This window comes from Callorhinus ursinus, unplaced genomic scaffold (assembly GCF_003265705.2).
Source record: "Callorhinus ursinus isolate GAN/ISIS: 27379988/994484 unplaced genomic scaffold, GSC_fseal_2.0 scaffold9, whole genome shotgun sequence".
NCBI lineage: Eukaryota > Metazoa > Chordata > Mammalia > Carnivora > Otariidae > Callorhinus > Callorhinus ursinus.
Window position 1 is genome coordinate 57818136 of NW_027397071.1, and position 14222 is coordinate 57832357.

Here is a 14222-nt window from a genome sequence, read left to right on the forward strand (position 1 = left end):
CGCAGGGCCCATGTGAGCTCACAACACCAGCTGCTATCACCTCATGCAGTCCTCACAACTCAGCTCCTCGGGTAGGGGCTGGGGCCTTTGTCACTCCTGATTCCCCTTTTACACCTGCAGAAGCCAAGGCAGAGAGGCAAAGTCCCTTGTTCAAGGTCACTCAACTGGTACGGGGTGGACGCATGCCCAGGTGGTCTGAATTCAGAGCCCACATCCTTCCAATTCTAAACTCAGTGTGCGACCTCGGGCCCATCCTGCCCCTGCCCCTGGGCCCCCACCTTCTCATCTGGACAACAGAGTCCCCCAGCTGACAGCCAGCACTAACGGCCAGCCGTCTGAGTGCACCATCTTGGACATTCTGGCCCAGCTGGGCCCCTCAGGGCTGCAGCCCCACCATCGCGGACTACGGAAGAGCCACCTGGCCAGACCCAGGCAGCGCCTAGCGTCAAGAGAGAGAATGAAATGCATTTAATTGAAGCCGTTTGTTACTCAGCAATAGGTCAATACGCGAGCATTCAGCAGCAAACATTTGTCGCGTGCCTCCCGTGTGCCAGGCCCTGCACTATACACCCCAAGCTCACCACCTGTCTCCAGCTCTGGGGTCTGCTGGGAGCCTTGAGCTTCCCCCACCTGTAGTCCGAGCCGGGCCTGTCTCTCCATAGATGCCACGCACCGCACCAATGATGCTCTCGTAGCTGGGCGGCAGCAGGGGGCGCTGGGTCCCGACCAGGGCATCCCCAGAGGCACTGTCCTTCAGGCCTTCCTCCAGGGGGTCCATGGGCCGTGTCGGGGGCCCCTCGGCGAGTGGGCAGCACATGGCCTCCTCGTAAGTGGGGATGGCAGCCACCTCTGGGAGCCTACGAGACAGAAGAGCAGCTGTAGCAGGGGTGAGGGCGAAAGTGACTGTGTGCAGGGAAAGAGCAGGGAAGGCTGGGGCTGGGGAAGACTTCATGCCCAGGTCCAAACCCTGTGCGGGCCTCCCAGCGCCTCGGCTACACTCTTGGAGCTTGGCATGAGCCAGCCCTGGCAGCTTCAGCCCTTCCCCTCTGCCCTCCCTGCCCACGCCGTTAGCCGCCCACACATGCCCCTTGTACCTCCTCAGCTCTCTCTGCAGGGGAAATCCATCCCCGCTCAGCTAGAACCAGGCCCCCCTTGTCCTGTAAGACTCCTCTGCTAAGCTTCCTTGGCTGGTCCCTCCCCCAGCATAGCTCTCACTCCCTGCTCTGGGCTCCCAGAACACTCTCCCCCTGTCACCGCACTGACCCCACCAGGGACTGAGCATCCAAGGGCTGAGGGCAGGGGTCTGGGGATGTTTGCTGAAAGACAGAGTGATGGTTCATAGGCACAAAGACTTCTAGCTTATTGTAATATCCCTTACAAGATCCGGAGTTGTGGATGCTCAAGGAAGGATGGGAGACAATTCTCCTGCCCATCTGGACACTTGAGACCCCATATGATAAGGCTGCAGAGTGATTACCTACACTTGCATAACCCCAGAGATGGAAAGCTCAGTATCTACCAGGTCAACCACATCTATCTGTCAACAGCCTGGCTTTCCTGTGACATGCCCTACCTCCAACAAATGAACTACCCTGCAGGGACTTAGGGCAGAGACCAGGTCCTGTGAGGCTTCTCGGACCAGGCTCCACGGGCTAGATTCCAAAAACAGGTTACCCGTATCCTAGCCACAACACTCTCAGAAGCCTGGTGGGTCACCTCTAGGGGGTTAGTGCTTCTTCCCTTCCCAGGACCCTGGCGGGTGGGAGTGTCACTGATCCTAGGTCTGGGCTGTTTCTGCTTTGGTGATGATGCTGCCAGATACAGGGGCCGACCATGTGATCCTGAAGGTCGCTTCCCACACCGAGTTAGGAGTCTGGGCGCTGGCTAGTTCAACTCTCTGCTCTGCCCCATTCTTGGTGGAAGATGGTGGGGTCAGTAACTCCATTAATCTGAGCCTCAGTTTCCCCATCTATAAAATGAGGACAATAATGGCACCTCTGTCAAGGGACTAAATGAAGATTAATTGAGATGATATAGGGGAAGGGGCACTTAGCACACGCTCCATAAACAGAAGCCAATAACAAAATCTCAAAAGTCTCTGTGAGGAAGGGGCATGGGGGACAAAACTTGTCACAGATCTCCTGCACGGTAAGTGCCATACAGGCTCAGAGAGCCTGTCACTTGCCCATGCTCATCAGTCTGGAGCGGATGAGGAAGCAGTTCAATCCACACCAGGGGGTCTGCCTATCTAGATGGCAGGAGGCCAGCCCTGGGGGCCAGAAGAGGTGGTGGAGGGAACTTCACTCTCCGGGCTGGTGGGGGGCTGTGCCGGACACTGGCTGCTGCCCCTCATGGGAGCCCCCGTCACCCGCCGGGGACCATGGCCCTTCTCTGGACAACGTGTCTTCTCAGCCCCAGGCAACCAAAACCCTCAGAGTGACCCCCTGGGGAGATGGGCTTGCTGCTCCAGTCACAGACAGGGTCATGGTGGGGAGCCCAGGGCTGCCCCCCCCCAGCCTGTGTGCCAGCCCGATGGAGGGCACCAGCCAGAAGCCAAGCCTGGGCTCCCCGTCTAGTGCCACTGCATGTTTCTCCCACTGACCCTCCTCCTCTGGAAGACAGCCCAGGAGCCCTGCAGCTGAGGAAGCTCCCAAGGGGTCTCATTCTCCTCTGAGCTCCCAGCATCCTTTGCATGTGAGGGCAGGCAAAGAATTTTGCTTCTGGAGGCCAGCAAGCTAGATTCTGTTGTTGTCTATTGTTGCATGACCTAAGCAGTGTTCACACGACCTCTCTGAGCCTCTTTCTCCTCATCTGTAAAATGGGGATAACAATTCCCCTTTAAATATTCAGGGACAGGGAAAATGGAAAAAGCTCTGACAACACTCAGAAAAGGGTGAGTAATGCAGCTTCCAGAGCCCCATGTCCTCTGCCCTGCTCCCCTCCCAACCACACCCCTGCCTCTCCCTGTTTCTCCAAGCCCTGGAGATGTGACCCAGATGTGGGGTACACCTGGGATCACCCGAGCAGGCAACAGCTGACTGGGCAGGGCACAGATGCCAGGTAAGCTCGGCCTACCGCAGAAAGTTTGCTTATAGGGCAGACATGGAGTGGCCCTCATGCCACATGCTGTGGCCTTAGTAAAGCAGCGCCCAGCCAGCCCCAAGTTCCATACCCGCAGTCCGGAGGCTTAGAACTTGGGGACCCCGAGACCCCATGCAGGGAGGCCATATCACACACACTTCCGGATGGAGGCTCCATTCATGGAATATTCTGGATACGGCGCCCTGCAGGTGTATGGGGCGGGCCTGCCACTACTGTGGCAGGATCCCCAGGCACAGCAAGCTCCACCAAGGCTAGGGCCTGCCCTACTCCTTGGAGCCCCATGGAGGCAGGAAGCCTGGGCCCCGCGTTCCCTCTTCTACCCTTCAGCAGAGTCGGGCAACCACAGTAGGGAAAGGGACCAGGATGAACTACTATTTGCCCAGTGTGTAAGTTCCGTAATCTACGTCATGTCTGTGACAAGACTGGGGGCATGGCTCTCAGCCATTGTACAGACAAGGAAAGGTCACGCATCAACTAAACAGCAAAGCCCCAGCCCTGTCTAATTGCAAAGCTCAAGCCAACGGCACCTATCACCCTTATTCCCAGCCCAAGCCCTAATCTGTCCACACCTTAGCTGTCTTGTCTGTAAAATGGGCCTAATCCTTACGCTTATCTCTTACCGTTGAGGCTCAAATCAAGTGAGTGGGCACCAGAGTGCCCGGCAAGCTATAAAGCACAGTCATGCCCAGCAGCAGAGCTAAAGTGTGCACGAACCTTGCCGGGTTCGTATTGGATGGATGAGGAAGTGTATTCCTCATCCATCACTTCATCCGAGCCTCTCAGCCATCTCAGGGGAAAGTTCTGTCACGGCCAGAAGACAGATGAGGAATCAGACACAGTTCAGAGAGTCCGAGCAACATGCTCAAGGACACACCGTTTATCGATGAAAGAGCAGATGCTGAAAGCCTCATGTCTGAATAGACAGGATTTTTCTGCTGGGCTCACTGAGGGTGGGGGCCCTGGGAGGCCTCCTGTCCAGCCGCCAGCAGAGTAGCCTCCCCATGGGGGCCTGAGACTGGCCTCACAAAGCAGCAGGGCCGAGCGATGTCAGCTTCAGGGACAAGAAAGTCATTCACCGACGCAGCCTCCCCAACATCTGGCCATCCTCGGTCTGGACCTATGACTTGGGTCTCCCGACCTGATGGGCCATGAGTACCCTCCAGGGTGGGCTTCTCCCTGGCCCTGCTGGGAATGAAGGCCAACTGGCCCCACGTGACACACACACTGTGTCCCCGACCCTGTTGAGTCAACACGCTTGTGTGTACAGACAACACCCACCCCAAGCGGTCAGGCCAGGCTGGGCAAGGAGGGACAGGCTGGAGTCCAGGGCAGCCTGAGGGCTGGCCTGGTTCCAGTCAACCACTAACTCGCTGTGTGACCAGGTAGATGTTCGGTCTCTGTGAGACCCAGGCTTTTCAGCGGAGAAGTGAGGGGGTTGGCTGGAGAGTCCCCGAGGCCTTGCCCTTCCCTGTAACAGTTGGGTCAAACCAAGGCCAGACCATTGTACCAAGTGGCCCCTGGTGAATACTCTATTGTCTCTGACTTCGGGGAGTCACAGGCCAGTAGCAGGAAGAATTTGTTACATTCTTTAACTCAGAATACATTTTCCCCTCTCCCCAAGGGGAAAAGGGTGTCCAGGTTCCAGGCCAGCTCACTAATGTCTGGCTTAGCCCCTAACACCCCAAAACCCAGTGACTGCAGGCTGGGGTGGGAGAAGGCCAGCTCTGCAGCCAGCAGGCTTGGCCACTTGCTAGCTGGATATTCCTCACCTTCTTCTTCTGTAAATGATAACAGTGATTTTTACGTTGCAGGCAGACAGGACTGGAATTGTATGCAGGCCCTGGATATGTAGGCACAGCCCATACTTGACTGAATGAATAAGTATGTAACAAGTAGGCACTGTAACACATGCGTCCACCACAGGGCAAAAAGTGGGTTCTTGGCATCCTGGTGATACTCCGTTTACGTCTACAATACAGATATACATACAGAGCAGTGTATCTGTGGCATGAACGTTTCATGGCAGGGGTAGGGGATGAAGAAAAAAATGCCCAGAAAGGCTCCTTAGCGGGAGCAATAATTTTTAAAAGGTTGAGATATATGGTCTTAATGCAAGATTTTGTCTCCACCCCCATCCTGCCCCCGAGCCTTTGCACAGGCTCTCCTGCCTGCCTAAACCTCCTCTCTCTACCTTATCCACTTGAGGAAAAGTTACATTTACTGTGCATCTACTGTGTGCCAGGGGCTGGGCTAAGTTCTGCATCTGCATGTCCGCTAAGCTAGGGAGCAGTGAGAGTGCAGACTCTGGGTTTAGGTCCTGACTGTGACGTGCACTAGCTGGGTGTCCTTGGGCAAGTCAGTTCGTGTTTGGGTGCTTCAGTGTTCTCATCTATAAATGGGGTACAGGACCTACTTCAGAGAACTGCTGTAAATACAAAATGTGTAAATATATGCAAAGCACCTAGAACAGTGTCCAGCACATGGGTGAATACAGGTGTTTGCTATTATTGTGCTGTTCTCTGTCTTACTTCAGATGAGTAACCTGAGGCTCAGTAAGGTCGCACGATCTACTTTTCTACTTGCTAGTTAGTGACAGAACCAGGAGAGGATCCCAGTAGGTTTGACCTCTGGGCCTGGGCTCTTAACCTCTTTGGTCCTCTGCCCCATACCATGCTAAGCTCAATTGCCACCTCCTCCAGGAAGCCTTCCTGGATTTCTCCACATCTCCAGAGGACCATGCCTGCCCCTCTCTGACAGCTCTAACTACCTTGGTTGTTAAAGTCTGTCAAAGGGCTTTAAACTCCTCCAAGACAGTGCTGATCAGCCTCCAAATCCCCAGCACATAGGCCAGGCCTGGTCCAGAGGAAAAACCCCATGAGAATTTGCTACACAAAGGCCTGATTGCGTGACAGTGCCTTGTGCACCAACCCCCACCCGTCACCTCCACCCTGCCCTGCTGACCTGTAGCTCTCCTTCTCCGAGGGCTCTGCAGTGAGGTAGTACAGGTCTCTGGAGAGGTGACATGGGTCCCACCGGGGAGGCCCCCGGGTGCTGGCCTTGACGTACCACAGCAGGCCCAAGAGTAGTAGCAGGCCTCCTGCACCGCAGCAGAAGAAGCTGACCGGCCTGAGCAGGGGCCTGGGGGCCTCAGGCATGGGGTGCCCAGTGGGTGGGGCTGGCTGGCCGGGCCAGGGCCCTGCCTCTCCTTCACTCCACCAAGCGAAGCAGAGTGTCCCAGCTACCAGAAGCACCATGCCGCTGACCGTCACGCAGTAGCGCAGAGCGGAGGCCCCTCGGCTCGCGTCACACGTCTGAATACAGAGAAGGGGAGAGAGGAGAAAATGGGCCATGACAGAGGCCTGCTGCGGGACTGGAGGCCCCGGTCTCAGCCCTCCCCTGCCTGTCTGAGATCACTATGTAACCCTGGAGAGGTCATTTGACTCCTCTGTGCCTCTGTTTTCCTCATCTGTAAAAGAGATGATACTCCCAACTCTGCAGGGCTGTTTCAGAGGTCACCAAGAACGTGTCCCAAGTTCTGAGCACCATGCCTGGCACCCAGCTGGAGCTCAGTAAGTGTGGCCCTGTTCACTCCGGGAGCCCCCCCAGGCCTCACAGGCCCCATCAGCCTCGTGCATATGGCTCCCTGCCGCCCCGCCCCCACCCCTGCCGGCCTGTCTGCTACAGGCTGGGAGGGACCAGCAGGCACACTTGTTGGGCCCACCAGGCCTTCCACGGGTGGGACCTGCTGGTTATGCAGTGGCTCGCTTCCCCCGGTCACAATCCTGAGAGAGGGCCATACTTCCCTCCAGCTGGCAGAGGAAGGCACAGACCCAGGGCAGGTAAAGGAGCAGATATGGAAGAGGGCACTGAGGAGCCCCAAGTTGACATCCACGACAGGCAGCCCCTTTGTGCAAAAAGGTGTCCACCCTGGCCTTACTTATAAGGGTCCTAATTTGGAGGAAGCCTAAACAAATGTCCAACTACAGGGACAGGGTGAGTAAAGCATGGCATACCCTCTGGATAGAATATCAATAAGCCGTTTGAGAAAACAAGCTCAGCACCAATGTTGAACAACTAGGGGGGAAATGCAGATATCTTCCTTTTTTCGGCTTAGTATACCAAATTATGCATGGTGGGTTATCGCCATCAGGGAAAGAAAAAATGCACAGGAAAAACACACACTGGGAGGAAATCTGACCCCAGATCCATGTTGTCCCCAAAGCCAACCTCTACGCCATTGTACGCGCTGTTCTCTCAGTCTGGTAATCTGCCATTATCTTCCCTCAAGGCTCAGCTTGGCCCTCACCCAAGAAGCCTCCACTTAAACACCAAGTCCCCGGGGCCTTCCTGGATCTGCCTGGGTTTAACTTCTCCTTTGCTTGTGTTCCCCACCAGACAGTGAGCGCCCTGAGGACAGGGTCCACATTGGCCCCGTTCACAGCTATAGTCCCCAGTGCCTAGCACATAGTAGCAGCTCAATACACATTTGCTGAAGAAATTCCCTTAAGTGAGGGAAAGTATTACTGGGTAAACACCTGCTATGTGAAAAGCCTCCCTCCCAGCTGAGAGGAGGGAGGGAACACAGGATCCCAGCGGCCCCAGCACCCAGCCGCAAAGTGGAAGCCTGCCTTTGGTCCCCACTCTGCAGCTCTGGGGTAAGCTTACCAACTGCCCCGGGGCCTGTTTCCTTTCCCTTATAAAGGGCAGGTTCTTTAGCAGGCCTCTAGGAGACGTTAAAGAGACACCGTCTCTTGCAAAATCTGCATCAGTGAAGCTGGGGGCTGGGGAACTCACAGACCCTAGACTTCGGTGATCAGGAATACCTGCCGAATGGGGGCTCACCCAGCCAAGTGTGCTGCGCCCAAATGATGCCCTGCTGTGCAGCCATTCAAAGGTGTGATCCTGGGGGAGCCGAGGGTCCTAGTAAAATGTTCAAGATCTAGCAGGCAAAGGGGTTGCCCGGGCGGCTCAGTCAATTAGGAGGCTGGCTCTTGGTTTTGGCTCAGGTCATGATCCCGGGGTCCTGGGATGGAGCCCACGTTGGACTCTCCACTCAACGGGGAGTCTGCTTGAGATTCCCCCTCCTTCTCCCTCTCTCTCTCCCCCCACTTGTATTCTTTCTCTCTCTAAAATAAATAAATAAATCTTAAAAAAAAAAAAAAGATCTAGTAGGTGAAGCTTTAGACTTCAAAAGGGCAGGTTCCCAAATGTGTTTAAAAACACACGTGTGTAGGTGTGAGAGAAAAAGAGAATGTATACATGTAACAGGGGTGCTCTAGGCGTGGACCCCAAATCTTTCTGAGCCCCCAGGCCACCAGAAGCATATAGAAAAATGCCATCCGTAAATTACCTGCTGTTCTCTTCCTGTGAATCTGTCTACGGGGCAAGGGCCTCCCATCTCCAGCTCAAAGCATTTGTGGTGGGGGAGAAAAAGAACCTGACTATTCCCTGTCCAAAGCTAGACAGCTAGGAGAGGCTGTCAAGAGGGAAAGCTGCAGAAATCCGCTTGGAAAAACAATTTAGAAACTCGCGGCAAATCCGTAACAGTTAATAAGCCCTCTCACCAGTATATCCTGGCACCCCTTCACACTCCCCACAACTGAGGTGGGTGGTCAGGGCAGGGAAAGAAATTCCTGCTTTACAAACGAGGAGACCTCGCCCAGAAAGGCGAAGGACCTGGCCCCAAGCCAGGAACTGCTGTGCTTCTCAACACTTGAAGAACTTGCTCCTGTACAAGGTAATTTAAGATGCTTTTAAGCTTCTAAAAAAAAAGCAGTAGTTGTGCATTGTGGGGGGGGGGGGAGAGAGAAAACCGCAGAACACATGAGGATGGCGGCAAGCAGACATGTACTGGGCATTGACATGGGCTGCGCACTTTACAGGTGGCCCCTGACTTAATCCTCACAACGGCATTATGGAGCTTCGAGGGTCACAGCTTGCCTGAGGTCAGTGCCAAACCTGAACCCAGTCCTGGGGGCCTGGGGACCTTGCCCTTGGGAGCCCTTTGTCCCCATCCAGGACCTTCATTTCACAGCTCCCCCCTTCAAGACCCAGTCCAAACACCAACCATCTCCTCCCAGAAGCCTATCTGCTGCTGCCACCCCCACCTCCCACCAGCCAGAAGAGGCCCTTCTCTGCACCAGATTTGTCACTCCCTCTAACTATGGCCAAGCTCTGTAACCTTGAAGCTTCTCAGCATCCCCGAGCTCAAATTCTGCTTGGCAGGGAAAAGCAAGTTATAAAGTTGAGGTGGCAGGATGGCAAGCTGTAAGTGAAGCATGGTGACACAGAGCTGGACAAGGATGGACCCTGGCTCTGACACTGGGCAATTTACCTAACTTCCCCACGCCTCAGCTCCCTCCTCTGTAAAATGGGCAGGATCACACTGTCTATGTTACCAACAAGAGAACTCCAGGTGCCACTTTTCTGTAAGAACTAAACCAGCTGGACAGGAAGTGGTCCGAACCATCCCAATCAACTACCGGGTAAACTGAGGCCCTGACTGCCGTGCCCAAGGCCACCCAGGGAGTTAGAACCCAGGAAGAGACGTGGGTGTCCACTCTCCACGGGCAAGTCGCCCTAGTCAAGGTGAAGAGAAGGGGTCCAGGCGGGATCGGCGTTAGGAGAAGCCTGGACGCTCTGGAAGGAGGGAGAGAAGTAAGCTTACACCCACCTTGGAGGAAGCCATCGGGTGGCAGGTGGTCAGGCGTGGTTCAGGCGCGGAGACCTGAGAGCGGCCGCGATCCTGGGGACGGCTGTCCCTCGGGTCTACAGGAGGCGCAACGGCGTTAGGGAAGCAGCCCTAGCGGCGGTCCCCTAGCCCGGCTTTCCGCGTCCCCCAAAAGTTCCAAGTTCCGGCTCTCGCTCTCGTCCAGGGGTGTCCGAATGCCCCCGACCCGCAGCCGCCGGGCGTCCGGCCCGCTCCCGCCGCCAGCGAGGCGGCGCAGAGAGGTGCCCAGCCCGCCGCACCCCAAGCGCGCGCCCCCCGGGGGCTGCGATCCCTGCAAGGCCTCTGTGAGCTGCGGGGCCGCTCCGGGGGCGCCGAGGGGCGTGCGGAGCCCGGCTTCGCCCTGCGCCCCCGCGCGGCCGCCAGCCCGGGACCCCTGCGCTCGCGCTCGCGCTTCCGATCATACGGGGGGACGCCGCCCGCCCCACCTTTCCTCCGATCCGGGTCCTCGCGCGCCGTCGGTCCGGCGGAGACTCCCTGCCCGCCGGGGTCAGAGCTCCAGGGGCCGAGCCGTCGGCCCCGCCCGACCTTAAAGCGAGCGCGCGAACGGGGAGGGCGGGGTTAGGGTGTCCAGTACCCGGAGCGTGTGGCAACCGTCGGGAGCGGGCTGTCCTCGAGGCTGTCCGCCCCCCACCCCCTCTGGGCTACTCCACGGGGGCAGGCTTGGGAGCTGAGAGGGACTCGGTGGGAGAGGGCTCTAGGAGTGCTGAGCCCATGCCTCCTCGCTCCCATTTCACAGGAAGGGAAACTGAGGCCCAAAGAGGGTTTACCCCATACTTCCTGGAAGTAACTGGGTTTTGCTTCTCAGAGCACTCCCTCTGAGAGCACGACCTACCTCCGGGACCTCACATCCTGAGGAGGAAGGCAGAAGTAATGGCTGGACATGGATGGAATTGGAGGGGATTATGCTAAGTGAAATAAGTCCCGCCGAGAAAGACAATTATCACGTGGTTTCACTTATTTGTGGAACCGAAGGAATAGCAGGGAGGACATGAGGGGAAGGAAGGGGAAACTGAAGGGGGCGGTCTCCAGTCGCTTGAGGTTCTCTCTCCTCCCTCTCTCCGTCCTCCCACTCGCATTCTCTCTCTCTGAAATGAATAAATAACTCTTTAAAAAAAAAAGGGTGAAGGTGAAGGTGAAGCTTCTAAAGGTGAAGCTTTAGACTTCAAAAGGGCAGCTTCCCAAATGTGTTTAAAAGCACGCGTGTGTAGGTGTGAGAGAAAAAGAGAATGTATACATGTAACAGGGGTGCTCTAGGCGTGGACCCCAAATCTTTCTGAGCCCCCAGGCCACCACCGCTGGTGGGGTGGGGGGTGGGGGAGGAAACCGGAGGCGGAGACGAACCATGAGAGACTATGGACGCTGAGAAACAAACGGAGGGTTCTAGAGGGGAGGGGGTGGGGGTGGGTTAGCCCGGTGATGGGTATTAAGGAGGGCACCACTGCATGGAGCACTGGGTGTTATACGCAAACGATGAATCATGGAACACTGCATCCAAAACTAATGATGTGCTGTATGGTGACTAACATAACATAATGAAAAAAAAAAAGAAAAAGAAATAATGGCCGGCTTGTAAGTGCTTCCCCCAGCGCCGGCAGGAGGTTGCTACCCCAGGCCTGAGAGGGAGAGGGAGAGGCCGGGGACAGTGGGGCTTGGGAGCAGGGCCTCCTACCTGCTGTGTGACCTCACCCCTCTGAACCTTCTTCCTCCTGTGTCAAAGGAGGGCTCATGGTTCCATCTCACAAGTCTTCCAGGACTGAATGAGTTAAGCGGAGCAGGTTAAATGCTAGGCCATGTAGCAAGTGCAGGCTAAAGACAGTTTGGGGGAACAGGTGATTTAGTAGTCTGAAGGAAGGGTGAGCGGTGCAGGAGTTTGCAGGGTCTCCTATGGGAAGACATCTGAGCTATCCCAGAACGTGGGGAATGGGGCGTAGCATCCAGGCTGAAGGAACAGCATGTGCAAAGCTGGACAAAGTCACAGGTTGGTTAAAGCTTCACAAAATCCATGTAGGTCAAAAAGGAGCCCGTTCCTGGATGAGCTGGGGACTGGGTTTTGTTTCTGTCCCTTCCCTCTGCTCCAGCAAGCCAGGGAGCTGGGCCAGATTCCCTCTGCCACAGCTAAGGACTCCCCACTAAGCTGGTGGTGACCAACTGTCCTCCCTGCCCAGGGACACAGAAGGTCAGAGCAGCCCGTCCAGTTGAGATCTAAAGCTCAGAGAGGGGAAACACTGCCTCAGAGTCACGGAGCAGGTCGGCGGCAGGGCCCAGGCACCCGATTCCTAAACTCCTTGTTTCCGGGGAAACATGCCATCCAAGAGCCTTAGTGCTCTCTGAGCTCAGCCTCCTCTGACTGGTGGGGTCCTTTTCATCCTGGCTGCGTGAGTCTGGGGAAACCGAGGCTCAGAGAAGCCTGTATAAACGCAGAGTTCAGAATCTCCGAGCTGAGACAGGAACCAGACAGACCTCAAACCAGGACCTCCTACAGTTTGCTGTTCTCGATCTGGAAGTGGGGACAAACCCATGGGGACCAGAGGCCACCAGCAGCCCGCTTGGTGCCCTCGTGGACTTGCTGGGGTGGGGGGAAGAGGGGGAAGCTGGAGGCCGTGAAACTGCCCAGCTGACACTCCTGCAGGGGCAGGCATCCATGCAGGGCATGCACACCTCACTGATCAGGACCCAACTGCCCAGCTACCCCTTTGCCAGTAGGCCCAGGGACTAGTCACAGGTTGGTGAGGTGGAGGTCCCTGCCTGGGCACACCCCTGTCCCTGCTTAAACCTGAGTCCCCTGGCCCCGGCTGGATACCCAAGCCCTGGAGTTGGGCGGGTTGTGGCTTCCATCCCCGATTCAGCCACACCCCAGGCGGGAAGACCTGGGCCACATCCTTCTCTTGAAGCTGCTGTTCCTCTATCTCTAAAGTGGAGAGCACGGCACCTGCTTCCCAGGGTCGCCATGAGGGTCAGTTAAGACCTTATCCACAAGAAGCTGGCCTCAGTGCACTCTCGCGTGGCAACAAGGCTCTATTTGTGAATCTCCCCTAGCCGATGGTGACCTCCCCGAGGGCAGGGACCAGATGTGGCTTGGTTCAGGACCCAGCCAGACCCAGCACAGCTGGGACCAGAGGGGGCTGGGACTGGATACTAACTGGAACCCAGGGATCTGGCCCCGTTCTGCCTCTGTCTTCCTCTTTCTCCCGTGGTCCCAGAAGTTCTGGTCCCAGCCCCGGGGGTCTGCCAGGGTGCCCGGGCACCGTGGTGGGCCCCACAGACTTGGCGCGCATGTAGACCCTTCTTGAACAAGCAACCTCACACTTTCCCTGGCACCAGCTGAGTGACTCACAGGAGAAAATCGGTCACCAGCCTCTGCGTCAAGGGGATGGAGAAGGGGGCTACCACTTGTACCCACTTACTACCTGTCGCCAACCATCTGCCTTCCCCGGTTGGCTGTCGCCTCAGCTAAGTCCTTGAGGCTGAGTGAGAATGCCCTGCCCAGCGTTGCATAGCTAGTAAATGGGGGGAGAGGGGTGGGGAGAGGAGGCGCTGAAACCCACATGGGTCTGAATCTTCCAGACGCATAGGCACTTTTCCACTTTGGCCATACTGTCCCCTCCTCAGTTCCCGCCAGGCTGCTACTACCACCTCTCCCTGGCCTCTCTGCCCCCAGACTATCTGCCCTTCGTGCTACACCAGCCTGAGCTTCCAGACCAGCACCCCGAGCAGCCCCTCACCCACCTAAGACTTCCAGCGCTTTCCGTTCCCCTCAGAATAACAACCCCAGGTGCTAAGTGTCCACCTCCCAGCTTCATTTCCTGTGCTCCCCTTCGGCCACACTCTTGAATTCACGATCCAGTGTGTTCCAAGCACAGCGCCACACCTTTGCTGCACCCGGTGAGCTCACACACTTCCCTTAAGACACAGGTCACAAGTCACCTTCTCTGGGTGACTCTTCCTCAGTATGTCAAAGCAGAACTATCTAGTCCCCCTCCCAAGCTCCCACCGGACTTTACAGCCCCTTCCACCATAGCCCTGAGCACACCCAGCACATAAAACCAGGTGCCTTTCCTTCTTCTTTTCCAATAAAAAGTAGCTGGACATTGCAGAGAATTTAGAATATGTCAATATGTCAAAAGAAGTCAGAATATCCCCCCTCACAGATGCGGTACAGCATCCAGCCCTGTAAATGAAGGCAAACATTTCCCCGGAAGGCAGCATCATCTGCACAGTTCCGCCCACTCCCTCACCCGGCCCCTCCCACTGCCCCCTTTGCAAGCCAGGTTGCTCTGGGATCCATGGTCCCAAGACACATTTGGATAAGCAACGAGAAATAAGCACTGGAATCAGACAGGCTTCTTAGGGGTATTACGAGGATTAAAGGAGTTAATATATACTGTTCCTA

At 56.2% G+C, this 14222-nt stretch overlaps 1 protein-coding gene across 2 annotated transcripts; it reads right to left on the reverse strand.

Moving 5' to 3' along the window:
• Positions 1 to 458: 458 nt before the first annotated feature.
• Positions 459 to 10248, reverse strand: TMEM61 (transmembrane protein 61). Of its 2 annotated transcripts, none has more exons than XM_073896017.1 (3): positions 9776 to 10248; positions 6169 to 6413; positions 459 to 857 (listed from the first exon to the last, which is right to left on the reverse strand). In XM_073896017.1, the coding sequence occupies exons 1-3, from the start codon at positions 9788 to 9790 to the stop codon at positions 578 to 580; spliced, it is 540 nt and encodes a 179-aa protein (XP_073752118.1). In that variant the 5' UTR covers positions 9791 to 10248; the 3' UTR covers positions 459 to 577. The 2 variants fall into 2 exon arrangements, with proteins under 2 accessions (XP_073752118.1, XP_073752117.1); XM_073896016.1 differs by having other exon boundaries at positions 6064 to 6413.
• Positions 10249 to 14222: the final 3974 nt, after the last annotated feature.